At 37.6% G+C, this 20,553-nt stretch overlaps 1 protein-coding gene across 1 annotated transcript; it reads left to right on the forward strand.

The window, feature by feature from the left end:
• Positions 1 to 411: 411 nt before the first annotated feature.
• fuca2 (alpha-L-fucosidase 2) lies at positions 412 to 19,529 on the forward strand. The gene is made up of 7 exons (XM_079832370.1): positions 412 to 681; positions 8,821 to 9,008; positions 11,506 to 11,845; positions 12,534 to 12,744; positions 16,481 to 16,671; positions 16,812 to 16,920; positions 18,638 to 19,529. Exons 1-7 carry the CDS (start codon positions 497 to 499, stop codon positions 18,773 to 18,775), a joined length of 1,362 nt encoding a protein of 453 aa, XP_079688496.1. The 5' UTR covers positions 412 to 496; the 3' UTR covers positions 18,776 to 19,529.
• Positions 19,530 to 20,553: the final 1,024 nt, after the last annotated feature.

The following is a 20,553-nucleotide window of genomic DNA, read 5'->3' on the forward strand; positions in this document are numbered from 1 at the left end:
AAATGTCAGTTTTATATATTATATTTCCTGTCGCTGATTACGTTCCCCTCTAGTGGGTGCAGTTCTCAGTGTAATGTCGCGCTCTCACCTAAAATGACAAATGGGACACCCCGCGGTCCCATAGACCGCAAAAGAGTGTGCCATTTGGGACAGGGTCATAATCTGACCCCTAGGGTCTATAGTGCGAGAAAACGTCTCAACCTAAGACGTTACATGAAGACGAATTTAAACCAGGAAGTTGATAATAAATAGAGCAAAAAGGTTTAAAATTAACTAGTTTTCTCCCACATTCAAAACGAACAGATGGTAACATTGTCTGCCATGATGTTCAACACAGTTACTTCTGTTAGAATCTCAGAAAATTTGGTTTAGGGTTACATGACCATTTCGTTTTGCAGTTGGCAGGTGTGTGACAGATCACGTGAGTTTATGCCGACAACCAGCAATATGAAACAAACTGTCATTGATCGCTGTGTTCAGAAGCAGCAGCAGCACAATGCATCACTGGAGTGTTTTATCCCTTTCTTTTCTCTTATTTGGCAGCTGTCTCTGTCAATACCAGCCTACATGGGAATCAATTGATTCGAGACCTATACCGGAATGGTTCGATCAAGCCAAAGTCGGCATATTCATTCATTGGGGAGTGTTTTCAGTTCCCAGCTATGGCAGTGAATGGTTCTGGTAAGTCTGCAAAAAAGACTGCGCGCAAAACGGTCAAAAGTGAATGATTATATTAGCGTTTTTTTTTCTGTGACTACATGCATTATACTTTTCCATGTAACGATTCAGCTTCAAAAACGAAGTAGCTATCTTATTCATGCATTATTTATAGATATGTTTTAACAGTTTACTGTTATGCTTAAAGTAAAGACACCTAACGTATTTAACTTCTTAGTGTTTTGACTTGCAGATGTCAAACCACATGTCTTTCCACATTTTAGACCAGTTTTGAACGAATAATATTATTTCACTTCCTGGTCATATGAACTAATGCTGCAATACCCGCTGTTTTATATCAACAAAAATCTCTCACACATCTTACATTTATGATATTTGTCATTGGGAACATGTCTTTGTTAATTTTATATAATAAAAAGTAAATAATAATAATATCTATTTCACTTCCTGGTCATGTGAACTCGATGCTCTAATGCCATTGTTTTATATTAACATTATCTCACACACATCTTACATGTATGACATTTGTTTTTGGGAAAATGTCTTTGTTAATTTTATATAATATATATAGGCTATAAAAAAATTCTAATTAATTAATAATTTCACTTCCTGGTCATGAACTTGATGCTGCATTCCAGTCATTCTCCATCTTTGCGACTCGCGAGTCAGACAGCTGTCAATCAATCCGTCATCGCGGGTCTCAGGCAACATTATCCGTCTGCACTTTCAGGACCGCATTTCTAGGACCCTATTTTTTGTGACAGCGCCACCTACCGAATCGGAGAACCGCAATCCCAGGAACGCATTTCCAGGACCTTCGTTTTGAAGATCCGAAACAAGTGCCACCAAGGCAGTATTTTCACCCATTTTTTTTTTTTTTTTTTTTTAGAGGGTTTTAAAGGTTTATTACACCCAAATACTGCTTTCTTTATTGCAATTAAATCTGGTTTCTAGGAATGTTGAGTAATTATTGGGTCCAAGTTGTATAATTTAATAACTCATCAAGTAAAATAAACAAGGATTGGTATAGCCTTTTCAGCCAATCACATTTTCCAGTACAGAGTGAATACACAAGGATGACTCTGGGGGTAGATTTAAGATGGTGTATATTTTGTAAAATAATATATCGCAACAGTTTAATTTGAACACCCACAAAAACAAATTTGTTAGTGACGTGAACCACATAGGAAGAACTTCATGGACAACGTCTTCACTGACTCCCAAGAGAGAGAAAGATAGAGAAGTTAATGAAATAAGGAACATTGAGTTGAACTTGTTCAAAAACCTGAATAGAAATAATATGACTTTTCCTGTCCTTTAAATATTTAAAGCACACATTGTGATGTATGCAGCAGCACTACCTACCAGCTGGATGCTCTCCCCTCTTTTCAACAAGTTCATTTTATATAAATAAATAGACATAAATTAGGGCTAAGTCTAGGACTTGACCAATTAATTCATCTTTTGTTATAGGCCTACTTCTGCCTGCCCTGAGCTGTGTCCTTGAAAGCACTTCATATAGAGTACAGTACACAATACATGACACAATCTAACACGTGGTATTTTAACAGTCAATTATTATGATGGCCTCTGTTATGCCTGACTATAAAAATGTCATACGTCTCAATCAACATTATAAAACCATGCAAAAATGAAGAGACGTACTCATAACATGTCATGTATTGTGAGGCTGACTGTGAGCATGTGACAGCTAAAACATTACGATTATTTTAAAGGGTTAGTTCACCCAAAAATGAAAATTCTGTCATTAATTACTCACCCTCATGTCGTTCGACACCCGTAAGACCTCCGTTCATATTCGGAACACAAATGAAGATATTTTTGTTGAAAGCTGATGGCTGAGAAAGGCTTCAGTTAGGCCTCCATTGGCATTCAGTACATTCACACTTCCAATATCCATAAAAGGCACTTAAAACGTCGTTACAAAGTCCATCTCACCACAGTGGATCTACAATAATTTTACGATGCGACGACAATAGTTTTTGTGCGCAAAAAAAATCTAAATAACACCTTTATCCAACTTGTTCTTGTCTTCCGTGTGTGCCTCCACGACGCATGTGCTAGAATATGACGTAGCGCCGGGGTTCGGGAATCCACGAAATACACACTTTAATCCCATTTTGAGAACTACGCCGAGACCTAAAGCACGATCAATGTAGAATTCAACAGCTTAGATACGCGCATCTTCCTCTGCTTGTAAACAAATCGCTTCTGGGTCATATGTCCGAACGCCGGATCTGCGTCATATTCTCTTTTGTATATTCTCTTTAGTGCACAGTGTTGTGCCAATGGAGGCCTTTCTGAGCCATCGGATTTCAACAAAAATATCTAACCCTTTAAGAGATTGCACTTTGTGCATTGGAAGCACTCAAATGTCTGTTTTGTATAGCTACCTCTGTAAAACAGGAAGTTATTTATTAATTTTTTCAGAAGTTGTAGCATATTCCTTTAGTAAAGCTACAGAACTTGACTCAATTTTTGTAACTCAATTTGACTCAATGTTTTGTAAATTTGAGCCATGTGTTTATTAAGGTCTTCAATAAAACAAGATGAGAACTTAAATATTCCCAGCACTTTCTGTAATGTAGTGCTTTTTTTCTCTTTTTCATCAAACCGCAGTTTTTGCAAGTTCCCGCAATTTTATCACATAAAATTGCATAAATATCCCGCATTTTCCATTGCATTTTTTAAGAAAACGTGCCGCATAATCAAGGATTTTTCCCCGCAACAATCACAAAAAAAAAGCAGCATTTTTCTGAAAGGACTGCCTTTAACAAATATATCTCTTTGTTAATTTTACTCAATTTTTTTGAATGATTTAAATCTATTTAAATTTCTGATCATGTGATCTGATTTTTTTTAAATATTCAAATCTGTTTAACTTCCCGGTCATGTGACTTGTTGTTGTTGTTACACAAGGCCTGTTTATTTTGACAGACGTTTCTCACATAAAAGTAATTTCATTACTAATTTATGTAAATGTTTATCAAGCATTTTTATTTGTAGTACTATAGCCAATTGTTGTACCATTAACTTGGCACTTTGTAGAATTTAGTGGGTCCAGGCCTTGGTGTTTTTTTCTTCTTCGGAGAAATGCATAAAATAAGAATTTATGTTGAAAATGTTAGAACAATTATAATTTGATGGAGTGTACACATGAATGATAGAGGGAGAATCAGATCAAGCAGGCCAATAGTAGGTCTCAAGTGTAGGCCTGTCACGATAACTACTTTTTGTTTCGCGATATATCGTCCCAGAAATAATTGCGATAAACGATATCATTGTCATTTTAAGACTATTGTATGCCACTGAATATATAATCCTAATATAACAGCATAATAATGCAAGTAGACCTACACACTTTCAAATGACAACCTTTTAATTCTTTAGATCATGGAAATTAAAGGGGTGGTAAACCACGATTTCACTATTCTAACTTTAGCTAGCGTGTAATGTTGCTGCTTGAGCATAAACAACATCTGCAAAGTTACAACGTTCAAAGTTTAAAGCAAAGGGAGATATTTGCTTTTAAAGAAATCAGTTTGTAAGGACTACAGCAAACGGCCGCTAGGCGACTACAGACATTCCTCCAGGGTTGGTGACATCACCAGGCTCAATATTTACATAAACCCCTCCTCCGAGAATATTAAATAAGGGGGGGTGAGGCCATTTTGTATCGCGGCGCTGTTGTGGTATAGTTAGGCTGGAGTGTTGTTGCCGCGATGCCAAGGAAATGCTGTTATTTTCATCCGGATTGCAGGTCTGGGGTACTTGCTCTGTTCAGCCCTCCTTGGGACGGGGGTGCGTTGCAGAGCGTTTAACATACAGCATGTTATATGCACGTGTGTATGAGACAGAGGGAATCAGGCGCGCGCAGGGCTCCCTGCAGCACATCTTACGGAGGAAAACATCCACCGTCTTCGCGATTTCAATGCCGGATTTGCACAACGTCAGCTGCGTGAAAAAAACACTGCCAGTGCGTGGATGCACGACGCGCGCGCTGCACATTTCACGGAGGAAAACTTCCACAAACTTTGCGAGTTCAATGCAGGATATGCACAACGGCTTGTCCTGAAAGCTGGATTTACAAACAGAAGCTGTTTACGGGCCACAACCTGTAAGTCTGATTTATTTTTCATCGATGTGTTTTCCTGTAATAGGTTGTACATTGTAGCAAGGAAGTAAACAGATGACAACGCTGTTCTGCAAACCAGTCTGTTAAATGCTTATTCATACTTAACGTTATCCGACGAACACCTAACGTTACAAACACTAACGTTAAAATCTCAACAGCGAACCTGACATTAGTGTAAATGATTCTTTGATTAGAGCTTTTATGTATTGTTTATCTACAGGCATGCTAAACATGGTTCTGTGTGTGATTTGGCTAACTTACTAGTAAAGCCAGTGTTTAGTGTTCGTTTTGGGTTAGTTCTTGCGACAGATATTTTGCTATAATCGTTCTAAAAATACAAAAGTTAAAGTGCCATTCAGTAGCGATTATAGATCCGCAGTCTTTACTCTTGAGGACTGAACAGGTTCTGCTCGATCATCTTCACTCAAATGTTCTGGGTCTGATTCGGGCTCAGATTGGTATGGTTTTATTGACGCCGTTGTTTCTAATACTGACCAAAGCACAGCCTCCGGTAAAGGTAAGGGGCGTGGCGTTTCCGACAAACGTGCACTAGGCGGTTAGCGAATCACAACACACTGGGCCAGCTAACCAATCTGAGCCCATCGCGTATTTTTGAGGGACTGGCTTCATACAACCCGGAAAGCATCAGACCGTTTTACAAGGAGGGACAGAGCAGTGTAGAATAAAGGTCAAATATATGAAAAATAAGGCAATTTTTTTAAAACGAAGCATGAACACATGTTACAGTGCACCCCACAAACACAGTCAAGCCTTCAAAAGAATGTGTTTTACCACCCCTTTAAGGGTAAAAATATATTATCCTGAATAAAAAAATTAAAATGGAATAAATAGTGAATAAACATTTTACCTTGTGAAACGGCTTTAACACTCGTCATTCTGCGTTGACATTTATATGTGCACCGGAACAGGGGATTGTGGCTTTGAAATCGAGTCCATTTGGGCTTATTCTTCCAAACTGTCAATAGATGTCAGGAAAACACTATAACGCCTCAAATGGCGCCTTTTTTCACCTGCCGATAACCGCTCTGTGTATGAAGGAACTGCCCGAACCACTTTCGCCTCCGTCACGGAAAACATACAAAATGACAGTACAATCGAGTAAAATGTTGGTGACATTCATTATCATGTAAACATACATAATGGCCGATATATTGCATCACAAAAAAATGATTGAGATCATGTACATATTTTGTGCGATATATCGATATATTGATTTTTGCCTACTCAAGTGTCTTAAACCTGTGCATTGTACTCTGCACCATGCACTCATTTAAAAACCTGTTTAGTAAGACAAACAATGACAATCAAAACTGTCCTGTTTGTATAGTATTACAGCAACAGCATATCTTAGTTCTGTGAAACAGCAAAACCAATGTTACTCAAGTATGGAGCAGAAACATGTCTTCTGTTTTTATACCTTCCTGCCTAGGTCTCTCCAGCGCTGGAAAGCTTTTCTAATATAAACGCAGGTCCTAACGCTCTTGCCTGATCATAACCCTTCTTTTTCCAGTGATATTCCTCTGACTTTCCTCTTTTGTAATGTCTCTCAGACATCTCTCTTTCTACAGTCTTTCTTCAAATCTCCCTCTTGCTCACTCTCTATCCTCCCCCATCATAAGTAGACACGCCCCCTACTGCAGATTGGCTCACTCTCTCTCCTCCCCCATCATGAGTGGACACGCCCCCTACTGCAGATTGGCTCACTCTCTCTCGTCCCCCATCATGAGTGGACACGCCCCCTACTGCAGATTGGCTTACTCTCTCTCGTCCCCCATCATGAGTGGACACGCCCCCTACTGCAGATTGGCTCACTCTCTCTCGTCCCCCATCATGAGTGGACACACCCCCTACTGCTGATTGGCTCACTCTCTCTCCTCCCCCATCATGAGCAGACACACCCCCTACTGCTGATTGGCTCACTCTCTCTCCTCCCCCATCATGAGTGGACACACCTCCTACTGCTGATTGGCTCACTCTCTCTCCTCCCCCATCATGAGCAGACACACCCCCGACTGCTGAAGTGTACAGTGCAGTGCTGCTCAGTCCGATCCACTCTCAGAAATCACTTACTGCGCCTTTGATTCAAAAAATGAGCTTTGCTGGTGTCATATTTTTGTTTGTGTGTCAAAAGTTTGAAGACCAACATCAGGTGCAAGTTTACTCACTGTGTTCATGCACAAAGTAAATTAGTTTTTGCAGTACTTAAAGCCATGGACAACTTTCAGTGAAGGGAAATTTCCACTATACATCCACCCTCAAAAAATAATTTGTTGAATTTACTTAAAAAAGCTGCGTCAAGTGGTTCCACACAACTATATTGAGTCATTTTTACAAATAACAATTTCGTTATATGAACAAAAGAAAGTCAAGTAAAGCTGACAAAATGTATTTAAGTAAACACAAACAATTTGAATTATTATTGTTACATAATATTTATATGCGCAGTTTACTTGACAATGTTATGTTCAATTTATAAAAGTTTATTATGTTAGGTGAACACATTTATTGATTTAATTTACCTTATTAATTTAAATACTTGATCTACAAGTGAAAGTGGAAAACTATTAAATATAACAAAAAGCATATTTTTAGAAACAAATTAAAAATAACTTAATTGAGAACAGGAAGTCCATCCAATTAATGAGTGTATGAGTGGCCACAGCCCAAACACAGGCCCCACTCTTCTGCATAATGGTAACCACAAAATTACAGAAACTCCTCTAAATGTCCAACATTACTGAACATAACACTAACATAAACTAACAACATCTTTCCCTTTACTGAAAAACATAAAATAACACTTTAATCCCTAAATTTACCCTCCTAATGCAGTCCCTTGCAAAGCATGCTGGGAACTACAGATCCACTGCCCAGTTTGTTCGTTTCACTCAGCAATGTTAAGTTGAAGCTGACAATACTCATTTTTAGTAGAAACAACTCAGTAAATCTAAGTAAATTTAGTTACATGAGTTTTTTAAGTAATGTGAACAAGGATGATTTGAGTGCAACTAACAACAGTGAAAGTTCCTTTTTTTTATGCATGGGTGTGTGCAAAATCTATTTTTGCTTAATTAACATTTTTGTTAAACATTTGAATATTTGAAATCATATCCAAGTTGGTTTGGGCAGTTTTGCTTATACAGGTTATATTGCATGCAGTGTGACATCATTAGATTACATAAGCATTAAAATATATAATTGATTTAATTATTTCAAGAACTGGGAATAATAATAACAAAATAAGATAATGTATAATAGTTCAAATTGAATCAAAATATATAAATATAAAAATCATGTTTCCACAAACTACTGCATGTAAGATGTGTGAAAGATGTTTGTTAATATAATACAGTGGATGTGGCAACATCAGGTCACATGACCAGGAAGTTAAATGCAAAAGAGCATCAGCATAATTACTGTGTGAATGACACTAACAAAAAAAGAACCAGAAAGTATCATGGCACTTTCAAGGTTCTACAATATTATGATGTTTTGAATGTGAATGCGAGTGAATAACATTAAAACAGGCCATACGACCCCAAAATCCAAAGAAAATGAAGCCTATGTTTGTAAAATGATCATATTTAGCATGTTTTTTTCCATGAAAATGGAATCCCCATGCCTCCTCCAGACATTTTACTTTTGAGTTATATAGAAAAAAATATAATAAAATGATTAAAAAAAAATGATTTAAAAAATCTCAATTAAACAGTTTAAAAAACACTAACATAAGGTGTAAATTCTTAGTGTCATTGCCCCCCCCCCCCCTTATTGCAGTAATAAGAATTAGACTTTAAACATTACAATGTGCTTAATCTTCACTAAAAAAAAAATCTGAATGCAAATCATTCAAATTGTTTTTAATCATTTTCATTTATGAGATAAATGACCTTGGTCACTTTATGTTTTTGTGTTTATATATTTGAGGTTAATAATTGTGCTTTAATCGTTTTGTTTTCCAACAGGTGGTACTGGCAGGGCCGGAAATTCCCATCTTATGTTAACTTTATGGAAAAGAATTATCCTCCTGGCTTCACCTACGCAGACTTTGCACCTCAGTTCAAGGCTGAGTTCTTTGATCCTGTACAGTGGGTTGACATTTTTGCCTCATCTGGAGCCAAATATATTGTGCTCACAACCAAACACCATGAAGGTTTGTGAGAAATGACTGCACCTGCACTGCATTTCATTTGTGCATATCGGTCAACTCTAATTATTTTAATACTACATAATTACAATTTATAAAATAAAATAAAAAATACTGTAAAAATGCCATGGTAAAAAAACGGTTAACTGGTTAACTATGAAATTCCTTACTATAAATGGTTTAACATAACATTCTATGTGCATTTCCTATAAAATACTGTCAAATCTATTATCTTTTTAAAGTAAAAACTATTTACCATACAACTTGCAGTGAAAAACAGTAAAAATCCATTTCCAGAAGTGTGACACCAGAAGTGTGACACCCTATACAGTATGATATTATTTATTTTTAAATAGTTTTGTATCTTCTTATTTTTGTTATCAGTAATGTACTGTACATTAGGGTGTTTGGTGTTACATTCTCTGTTATTTAGTTGAACTCTTGTTGCGTTATTTTATTGTCAGTTGTGTTTCCCTGATGATCTTTGTGTTTATGAGTCTATTGTGCCATATTTTATGGATAGGCAAAAAAATTATGGATTCATCATGTGATTTTAGTGGTTCAAGTAGATTGGTAAATTAAAATGATATAACTTAAAATACACAGGCACCAAAATGCCATGACACATTCCAAGGTAGAAAGGCATCAAGGCACATCCGAATCCAATAGCTTCACTTCCTGCCCCCTGAGATACCTTCATCTGATCGATTTTTGAAGGCAGGCAGCCTTTGATATCCCACAATCCTGTGCTTTCCATTCTGTGACAGTTGAGCTAAAAATAAATGGCGTCTGAAAGATGCGGATGGTAGTCAGTTTGTGTGCAAATGTGTGGTTTTGACCAACGTTTTCCATTTCTGATGTCAAGTGAGAAATTATTATGATAGTGATTATATATTTGCTTAGTTATCACCAAAACGTGCTCTTTTTTTTGTTGCTTTTTTTGTAGATCATTAAACCATTACGCTGCCTCGAACGCATGTCTGAAATCAGTTTCATGAGCTATACACTACCAGTCAAATGTTTGGAATCATTAAATTTTTTAATGGTTTTGAAAGAAGACTCTTCTGCTCACCATGGCTGCATTTATTTAAGCAAAAATACAGCAAAAACAACAGTATTATTGTGAAATATCTTTACAATTTAAAATAACTTTTCTATTTGAATATATTTTCAAATGAAGTGTATTTCTGTGATTCAAAGCTGAAATTTCAGCATCATTACTCCAGTCTTTAGAATCACATGATCCTTCAGAAATCATTCTAATATGCAGATTTGCTGCTCAAGAAACATTTATTATTATTATCAATGTTGAAAACAGTTGTGTACAATTTTATTTAATGAATAGAAAGTTCAAAAGAACAGCATTTATCTGAAATATAAAGCTTTTGCAACATTTTAAATGTCTAAACTGTCACTTGATCAATTTAATGCGTCCTTACTGAATACATGTATTAATTTCTTTAAGTTCTTTCCCAAAAAAAAAAAATCTTACCGACCCAAAACTTTTGAACGGTAGAACAAAAAGCTTTCTATTTCAGATAAATACTGTTCTTTTGAACTTTCAATTCATCAAAGAATCCTAAAAAAAAAATGTTTTGTACAAATGCTTTCAACATTGATAATAATCATAAATGTTTCTTGAGCAGCAAATCATCATATTACAATGATATCTGAAGGATCATGTGACACTGAAGACTAGAGTAGTTATGCTCAAAATTCATCTTTGCAAATAGAATACAGTTATTTTACATTTTAATAATATTTCACAATATTACAGCTTTTTTGTATTTTTAATAACATAAATGCAGCCTTGGTGAGCAGAAGTGACTGGTACTGTACCTTCATGCACAAACGCTGCCTGCAAAGTCATTGCCTGATAGGGCAGCAAGGCAGCAAGGCAACAAGTCAGCTACTTAAGCTTACAGACACAGCCATTGTTATGGTTTTAACTGCACATTTTTGGCAACCACAGCTGCTGTTTTTTACCTTAAATTTAGCAGGACATTTTTACAGTGTAGCAAAATACTAGCAAAATAAACAATTGACATTTGGAATAGTGAACTTTTTAAGTTTTTCTGTAATTATACTGACTATATTCTCATTACTGTAAAATCACAATGTAAAAAACCATGGTACTACCATCTGATGCCTTGCGTATCACGTTTGGTTGTTGCAGTGAAGTGTGTGACACTTGAGATTCAATGAAATAGTCTTTAAAAATGAACTCTCAGGAAATCTCAGGAGAACGATTATACAAAAAAAAAACAAATTGACGAAACTAATGGCTTAAATACACAGACAGGTTAATCAAGGTAAAACAGAACTAATTATGTAGAGCTAATTAATAACCAAGGAATAGGGAACTATAGTTTTATTTATATAAAAAAAAATACTGTAGTACTATGGAATACACTATGAAATCACAAAATGCTAAAAATTTGAAAGACCCGAACATATTCTTAATATGATTTGTGCGATTCACCCATGTGTTTCAATTCCTCAGGCTTTACACTATGGGGCTCAAAGTACTCGTGGACCTGGAACGCAGTGGAGGTCGGGCCGAAGCGGGATCTGGTGGATGAAATCGCCAGTGCTTTACGGAAACATAGTGATTTGCGTCTGGGGCTTTACCACTCCTTGTTTGAGTGGTTTAACCCTCTGTTCAAATCTGATGCTGACAACTTCTTCAAAACCAATGTGTTCCCTACTACAAAGACCCTGCCTGAGCTGTATGAGCTAATCAACAAATTCAAACCTGAATTGCTCTGGTCTGATGGTGACGGAGATGCGCCCGACACTTACTGGAACAGCACAGGGTTCCTCGCCTGGCTTTATAACGAGAGGTAAGGCCACTTTAACAGCTTAACACCTTAAGTGTCATAATTACAAACCAAGAAACCAACATGAGGTCCAAAGACAGCAGATTACAAAAAAATATCAAATTCAATGTCCATTTCCTCCCTTAGGGGGGCTTGTGAGCCAGTCAAAGCAGGCTAAAAAACAACGTAATTTTTTTTTTTTTACTAATGTAGTGTATTTTGTTTCAATAATATTGATTCCTAATATTTTGCATTTTGATATTTCTTAGAACCAGACAATATTTTATTTATACAAAATTATTTTCAATTACTACAGTCTGTGTATATATATACATATATATACACTGTATATAAGTCATAATATTATGACATATAATAGGTGAAGTGAATAACACTGATTATCTCTTCATCACGGCACCTGTTATTGGGTGGGATATATTAGGCAGCAAGTGAACATTTTGTTCTCAAAGTTGATGTGTTAGAAGCAGGAAAAATGGACAAGCGTAAGGATTTGAGCGAGTATGAAAAGGGCCAAATTGTGCTGGCTAGGCGACGAAGATTTGAGATGAACTCAAAGCTAACAGACATAGACTGAAGACTTTCATTTTGATTTAAATGTCATAATAACATTGAAGAGAACCAATCAAGTTGCAGACTAGAACTGTCTAAGTGAAGTCATGTAACCTAACTGATGGCAAATGTGTGTTTTCAGCCCTGTAAAGGACACAGTTGTGACCAATGACCGCTGGGGATATGACTGCATATGTAAACATGGCGGATATTACACCTGCTCAGATCGGTACAACCCAGGTCACCTGCTGAAACGCAAGTGGGAGAACTGCATGAGCTTAGACCAGAAGTCATGGGGCTACAGGAGAGAAGCCCAACTCAGCGATTACCTCACCATTGAACAGCTGATAGGAGTGAGTTTTGCATGTACATTCATTCACTCTGACACTTGTGTGCATGTGAAATGAGGATTGCTGCAGCAAGTGTGTGTGTCTTGATCCCATACGTTTCAGTTTAATGCTTGGATCCATTTCTATTGTTTTGATTAATATTGTGATTTATTATGGTAATTATCATGGTCGAGGTCATTTTATCTTAATGTGGTGTAAGAATCAGTAAAATGTATATCATTATTATTAATACTGGCCTATACAAACTATGAGCACCTTTATTAGTATTGCTTACCGTTCAAGTGGCTTGTATGGTATACTGTGGGTATCAAAGTATCATTGAGACTTGAGTGTCACAAACTGCCCTGAGCCTTTGTTGAGGATCCAAACACAGCTTTATTGGGGCAATCCAAAATCATAATCCATGTAACAGGCAGAGGGACAAAACCAAGGCAAACAATGACTGGGTCCAAAACACAGGCAAATCCAGGGAATCAAGACCATAAACCATGATGACATAAACAAGAGCAAGCGCTCAGAAATACAATGTGACACTAGCAAGACTTCGCAAAGACTGACTGAAAACACAAGGCTCATGCTGCGTTCACACCAAACGCGAATAGAGCGTCCGGAGTGAGTGATTTCAATGTTAAGTCAATGTGAAGACGCGTTGACGCATGTTTGGAGGTCCCGCGGTGCGATGGACGCGATTCCAACATAATTAATTGTTCTGCATCCATGAGAGTGTGGGCGGGCTTTGGATGTCGCACCTCGACTTCCTGCTCTCTACCGCGCAGATTCCGGTCCCGAGATTGCTACTGCGCAGACTCGGCCCCAAATCTGCGCTAGATGTCAGCGCCATATTCGGACCTCCGGAGGCTTCAGTTACTTCAGCGGAAACCAATGAAGTTGCGACGTCCATATTGGTCTATGTTTGCTACAGTTTCCGGGTTGAACTTTCTGGAAACGGTATGCACCGGTGTGCAACAGGGTTTGATACGTGTTCTCTCGCTTGGTTGTGTGTCAAATATGTCAGCCCAATCTGCAGCAACATGTATATAAACCACGCGGTATTAAAGAGACAGCTCGCACAATGGGTCCAAATAAAGTTTTGTGTCCGCTGCAGCTCGGTATACTTAACAATTGAAGATATTAGAAGACATGATTATCGAAATAGTTTTATAGTAAAAATATAGCATATCAACATGATGATGTAGTTGTTTATATTTTTAGCTTCATTGCAAGGCAAGTTTATTTATATACCAAATTTCATACACAATGGTAATTAAAGCTACACTATGTAACTTTTCCGTCCACTAGAGGTCGCCTGTTCAAAACAAAGGCGTAGTTTGATGACGGCACGTTTAAGCGCAGAATCTTGGGACATGTGGTCTTCACCTCACAGCCGGTGGAAAAGAGTCAGGATAGGACCCGTGCAGAAATCATGTTCATGGATGCGATTATTAACATTACTGTAGTCTGAAGCAGAGCAGGACCGAGTGTTGTAGAGCTGAGCAAGGCCGCAGGAGCGATTGAAGAGCGGGACTGTTATTATGGCATAGTCGCCGGTGGGACTTTTATTATGACACGGTTGCTGGCGCCACTTCCTCTTTTCCAGTCATGAGTATGATGTAACGCAACTCTGTTTATCGTATTATGCCGCGTTCCAGGCAACCCGTAACCCGTGTTTTTCCAACCTTCTACCCGTGAAAGTGCACTGGAACGGCAGTCAAACCCGTGACTTCCCACCCATGAACTCGTACTAGATCAATGTACTCCCAGTTACGAGTTTTGACGTCACATAGCCCGCGAAGCAACAATGGCAGCCCCCTACGGATGCAGTGTTTATGAAACAAACATACAAATAACGTAAAATAAAAGGTATAACAGCTTTTCTTGCCGTCTGCGCTGTTTTTCTCCTCAATTTCCCTCAAATAAGCAAGGAGTAAGCACCTTTGGCGATAGAAATGATTGTAAATGAGCATACACCCCGTACGGTCCGCCACGCTTTGTTTACATCTAACTACCACACAATTCCTTGCGCTCAGGCAGTTTGGCGGGACTTTGCCTGGAACACTACGAAGTCGTGAGTCGTGGTTTGAAGTTGTAATTTACAGGCTCAAAAACCTGCCTGGAACACAGCATTAGACATATCTGAGTGTGTTGAAAAGGAAGGTATGACGTTCGCTCGGCGGCTGCTATGACACTTGTTCACAATGCTGTGAGAGTAAAGTGTTTCACTGAATAAAACCGGAAACCGAGGGTGACGCAGATATGACGCAATCGACAGGCGACTCCCTCACACGCATAGCTCACACGTCCCGGTTCCTTGGTTAAAATAGCAATTTCTCACGATTTACAAATAGTTGGAAACATTTGGGATATTCTAAGTACTCAAATGAACAAAATATATAACACTGGCCTAGTGGTTTCTGGATATTTTACTGCAAAAATCCTACATAGTTCACCTTTAAGTGCTTTACATAAAAATGAGAAAGAAAATACAAGGTATCAAAAAAGTAAGAACTAGAAATAAAATTATTTAAATTAGAATTGATTACCAGGAGATAAAAAAGTTAATGAAATGGGATGGGGATGTTCTCTTTTATTCTGGACGGCAAGGGCAGTGATTGCATGTATTTTGCAGTATTAAACACGTATTTATATTGATTTCATCAGGCTCCGAGAATGGCCTTCTCAGCTGCCATATTTGCCGCTCTTGCGTCATCAGAACAGGATGTTCAACGCAGCACCGTTTCCATTTAAAAAAGTTTTGCAACGTTTTGTCGGGGCTGAACAGCCCAGTTGTACACTCGTTATTGCGGTGCATTGTGGGATTGAATGAGTGCACTCAATAACGCCAACTATGATTTCGTACACCACTACAAATGGCTGTCCCCTCAAATAGTGCCCTATTTAAGGACACAGCCAGAGTTAACCAGGTTATGAGACACAGCTGAAAGAAATGAAGCATAATGAGTCCAGGCAATGGGTCATGGGAGATGGGAGGTGAGATGGTGAGATGACAATGGACTAGGGAGGAGTGCCCTCTGGTGGAGATCAAGGGCACTCCAGATGGTGGATGTGACAGTGAGCTCTTTTTCCAGTAAGCGCAACCATATAGCAACGTGCTGTGCATGGGCAAACAAGGTTTACATTTTCTACTGACAATTTAAAAATCTATTTTTGTGTCAATTTAAAAAGTAAAATGTTAGAAAGTGAATTCATAGTTTGGAAAACAAATTGCACAGACACACACTTGGGTCTCTTATGCTTATCAAGGCTACATTATTTGATTAAAAATACAGTAAAAACAGTAAGATGGTGATGTGAAATATTATTACTTGAATATTATAATGAATAATATATGTATATTATTTGAATATATTTTAAAATGTAATTTATCCCTGTGATGCAAAGCTGAATTACTCCAGTCACATTCATAAATCATTCTAATCTGATGATTTGCTGCTCAAGAAACATTATTATTATATTCATATTTTATATTATCAATGTTGAAAACTGTTGCACTGCTCTTAATATTTTGTGGAAACCCTGAAACATCTTCTGTCAGGATTCTTTGATGAATAGAAAGCGTTTATTTGACATTGAAACAGTGAACTTTTGTAACATTGTAAATGTATTTACTGTCACTTTTGATCAATTTAATGCTTATAAGTAATCTTACTGACTCCAAACATTTGAACGGTAGTGTGTATCAATGCACTGAGCATTGAGAAGTCCTCTGTTTGTCTTACAGACTCTTGTGGAGACTGTATCCTGTGGGGGGAATCTGCTATTGAACGTGGGCCCCACACATGACGGCCTAATTAAGCCCATATTTGAGGAGCGTCTGCGGCAGATGGGTCAGTGGCTTAAGGTGAACGGAGAAGGCATTTACAACAGCAGCGCGTGGAGAGTTCAGAACGACACTGCCACTCCTGGAGTTTGGTCAGTAACATTATGAATTGTACAGTAACATGCTACGCAAATGTCTGTTTGTCTCTTTGTCTGTGTTTCTCGCTTTTTCTGTTTAATCTCTTTCAAATTTATTTGCTTTTAAATGAAAGCATCCTTTTTTCTCCTAATAGGTATACATGGAATAAGAAGGAGAATGCAATCTATGCGTTTTTTCTTTCATGGCCCACTGATGGGTCTGTTGTTCTAAGCGACCCCATTGTGTCAGTGTCCAAGACTCAGGTAATGTATATATTGTAGAAATTATATTTTAAAAATAAATTTGTATTGAATAATTGATTGTTTGCTAAGCCCGGCTTTAAATCGTTAGCGACCAACCATAAACCTTTTTTCCATGTACACTAACATTCAAAAGTTTGGGGTCAGTAAGTTTTTCTTTTTGTAAGAATTGATAATTTTACAAGGATGCATTAAACAGTAAAGACATTTATAATGTTATAAAAGTTTTATTATTTAAATAACTGCTGTTCATCAAAGGATCCTGAAAAAATTTTTATCACAAAAATATGAAGCAGCACAACTGTTATCAAGATTGATCATAATAATAAATGTTTCTTGAGCAGCAAATCATCATATTAGAATGATTTCTGAAGGATCATGTGACACTGAAGACTGGAGTAATAACGCTGAAAATTCAGCTTTGCCTCACACAAATAAATTACGTTTAAATATATATTTTTAATTAAAAACAGTTCTTTTAAATGGTAATAATATTTCACTTTGTTACGTTTTTTACTGTATTTTAATCAAATAAATGCAGTCTTCAGACTTCTTTCAAAAGCGTTAAAAAATCTTACCAATCCCAAACTTTTGAACGGTAGTGTTTGTCCTGATTATTATTCAGTTTGGCAGTTTTTATCAAATTACTGTGTAAACAAAATGCTTTGCAATGTTACATTTCATGCAAATATCCCGTCTGAGCACATTCAGTTGCTGTTCACAAATCTGCAATTCATTTTGATGGAAATGTCTTAGTAAGTGACATCTGCCTTAAAGGTGCAGTAAGCGATTTCTGAGAATCTACCCAAATTAGCCCCAAAAAAACACACTTTATTGATCCGCCTCCAAAATACACAAACACACAATGCAAGAGTGAACGTCTCTTTATCATAGCTGAAGCGAAGCAAAATAAAGCTTCATGAAAAATAAAGCGAAGATGACGAACGTACAACAAGGAAGAACAAAAAATGAACACACAGTACACAAGAGTATGTACAAGCAAGAGTTTTTTGTTAGTCGCCAGCTGCTCTAGACAAACAAAGCCACTCAAAACTGTCCTGCTACCATAACTAACATTGCAACAACAGCATATCTTGGTTCTGTGAAACAGCAAATCCAGTGTTACTCACGTATGGAGCAGAAACAACTCATCCTCTGCGTCTGTTTTTAGGCCTTCCTGGCTAGGTCTCTCCAGCGCTGGAAAGCTTTTCTAATATAAACGCAGGTCCTAAAGCTCTTGCCTGATCATAACCCTTCTTTTTCTAGGGATATTCCTCTGACTTTTCTCTTTTGTAATGTCTCTCAGACATCTCTCTTTCTACAGTCTTTCTTGAAATCTCCCTCTTGCTCACTCTATCCTCCCCCATCATGAGTGGACACGCCTCCTACTGCTGATTGGCTCACTCTCTCTCCTCCTCCATCATGTGGACACGCCCCCTACTGCTGATTGGCTCATTCTCTCTCCTCCCACATCATAAGTAGACACGCCCCCTACTGCTGATTGGCTCACTCTCTCTCCTCCCCCATCATGAGTGGACATGCCCCCTACTGCTGATTGTTGTGCTGCTTGGTCCGATCCACTCTCAATAGCGTTTCTCAGATATCGCTCACTAGCTTAGTGAAGGCTTGTTTAATTAATTAGAAGTGTTCAGAAGATTCAGAGCATTCACATCTGAAGCAAAACTTTTATTTTTCTTGTTTCAAATCTTCTCCAAATCAGGTGGTGCTGCTTGGCTATCAGTCCCTCTCGTGGGAGTCCATGAGTCCCACAGGTCTGAAGGTTCATCTGCCTCAGCTGGCCCCCAGTCAGATGCCCTGCTCCTGGGGTTGGACCCTGCGATTGACTGGTGCCATGTAGCCAGAAGATAGTGGCACAGTTAGTTGTTGCTTTTAAGACAAATGAAGCCAAAAATTGCATTCCATAATAATTATACAAAAGTTTAATTTACATCTTTATGAGTTAATACTTTTTTTTTTATTGCACAGTGTATCCAGTGTATACTAATAGGGACTTTAAAAGGTATAGAAGTTTGCTGTTGCTTTGCTAAGTTATCAGAATCGTTTGCCTGCAAGATGGTAAAACGATGGTAAAAATTACTTATTACTTCCTTTCTATTGTTCTTTATTCTTATGATTGTGGTTTCATAGAATGTGGAATGTTTGTCTTCACAAATAAGACAAATATCGGCATTTCAAGGCTTTGGGATGTTGTTGTGAAGCAGTTTGGTATAAGAACCCTTGTTGTATTTGTGCTGGTCAGATGAGGTCTGGGCATTGAAACATACACAACATACACTAAATGGGCACCTTTTGACAGGATCCGGGATCGGATCGGCTATTCCTAACGTGGAGATCCATCCGATCTAACAGCAATTTCTGTTAAACACCTGCTCCATCCAAGTGTCATGATTGTGACTTTTGCATGGGCAAAAATATAATGGTTTCTTAAGAAAATGCACATTGCAACAATATATAAATAAACTAAATTAAAAACAAAAATGAAATGTTTTAATGTGAAGCCAGATTGCCTTGAAAACCACATGAGATATATTTTTGCTGTTTTGTATGTTTGTATACTTATCTTTTAAAATGAATAAACCGATAAATTGTTTGATTAGAATCAGTGTCTTTTTTTAAATGATTTTATATTTCGGAACATCCATTCCACACAAACAGATGCGCTAAATGTTTAAAGTGCCCCTATTATGCTATTTTAATTTTGTTTTGGAGGTCTCCTACAACATGGTTTACATGCATCAAAGGTAAAAAAAAACACTTTAATTTTCTCATAATATACCACATAGTTGAATGATTCTCAAACTTGTCTGATGAATCAGTCTCTCTAAATCCCTCCTTTCAGCAAGCCTACTCTGCTCTGATTGGTCAGATGGCCCAGTCTCAAGTGACTGGTCTACCACTTACAGCTCACGTCGGAAACAAAAGCCCATTACCATAACTGATACTCAGTTCCTTGCAGAGGCTTCCTAAAGCTCAGCGATTGTACACACTGTACAGTAGACGATAACGTCGATTTTACCATATCACTCCGAGCGTGAGTCTGAGGATGAAACAATGGAAGAACTAGTTATTCAATCCGAACTTCCATCGCAAGGATGACTTGAGCAGGACATTTCTCAGTGATACGCTACTCGTTTTTAGGTTCAATACGAGATATTGCAGTGGTGCACGTGCGGGAACTGTATCAATAACGGTGCATATTGTTGCCCTTGACTGCTCTAGTTGCTTCTATTGCCCTCATTTGTAAGTCGCTTTGGATAAAAGCGTCTGCTAAATGACTAAATGTAAATGTATATGTTAGCCAAGCGCTAACGTGAAGTTTTTACAAAACAGACAACGTACAACATAGGCGGGTGTTATGCAAATATAATTTCTAGTGACGTAGAACTGTCACGCAGTAAGATTCGAACAAAAAATTACTCGTTAATGCGGTTCAGAGTCGATTCTTTCTTTTGGGAGACAATCATTTTATTTATTGAGCATTTTCGACTTTACAACTTTGCAGGACGTTTACATTCGCAAACAGCTATATTACAAACTGCATGAAAGGGAATATTCGAAAAACCATAATAGGGGCACTTTAAATAATTATATGTATTATGCAAAATGTGATGCTAG

This window comes from Gobio gobio, assembly GCF_949357685.1.
Source record: "Gobio gobio genome assembly, chromosome: 13".
Lineage (NCBI taxonomy): Eukaryota > Metazoa > Chordata > Actinopteri > Cypriniformes > Gobionidae > Gobio > Gobio gobio.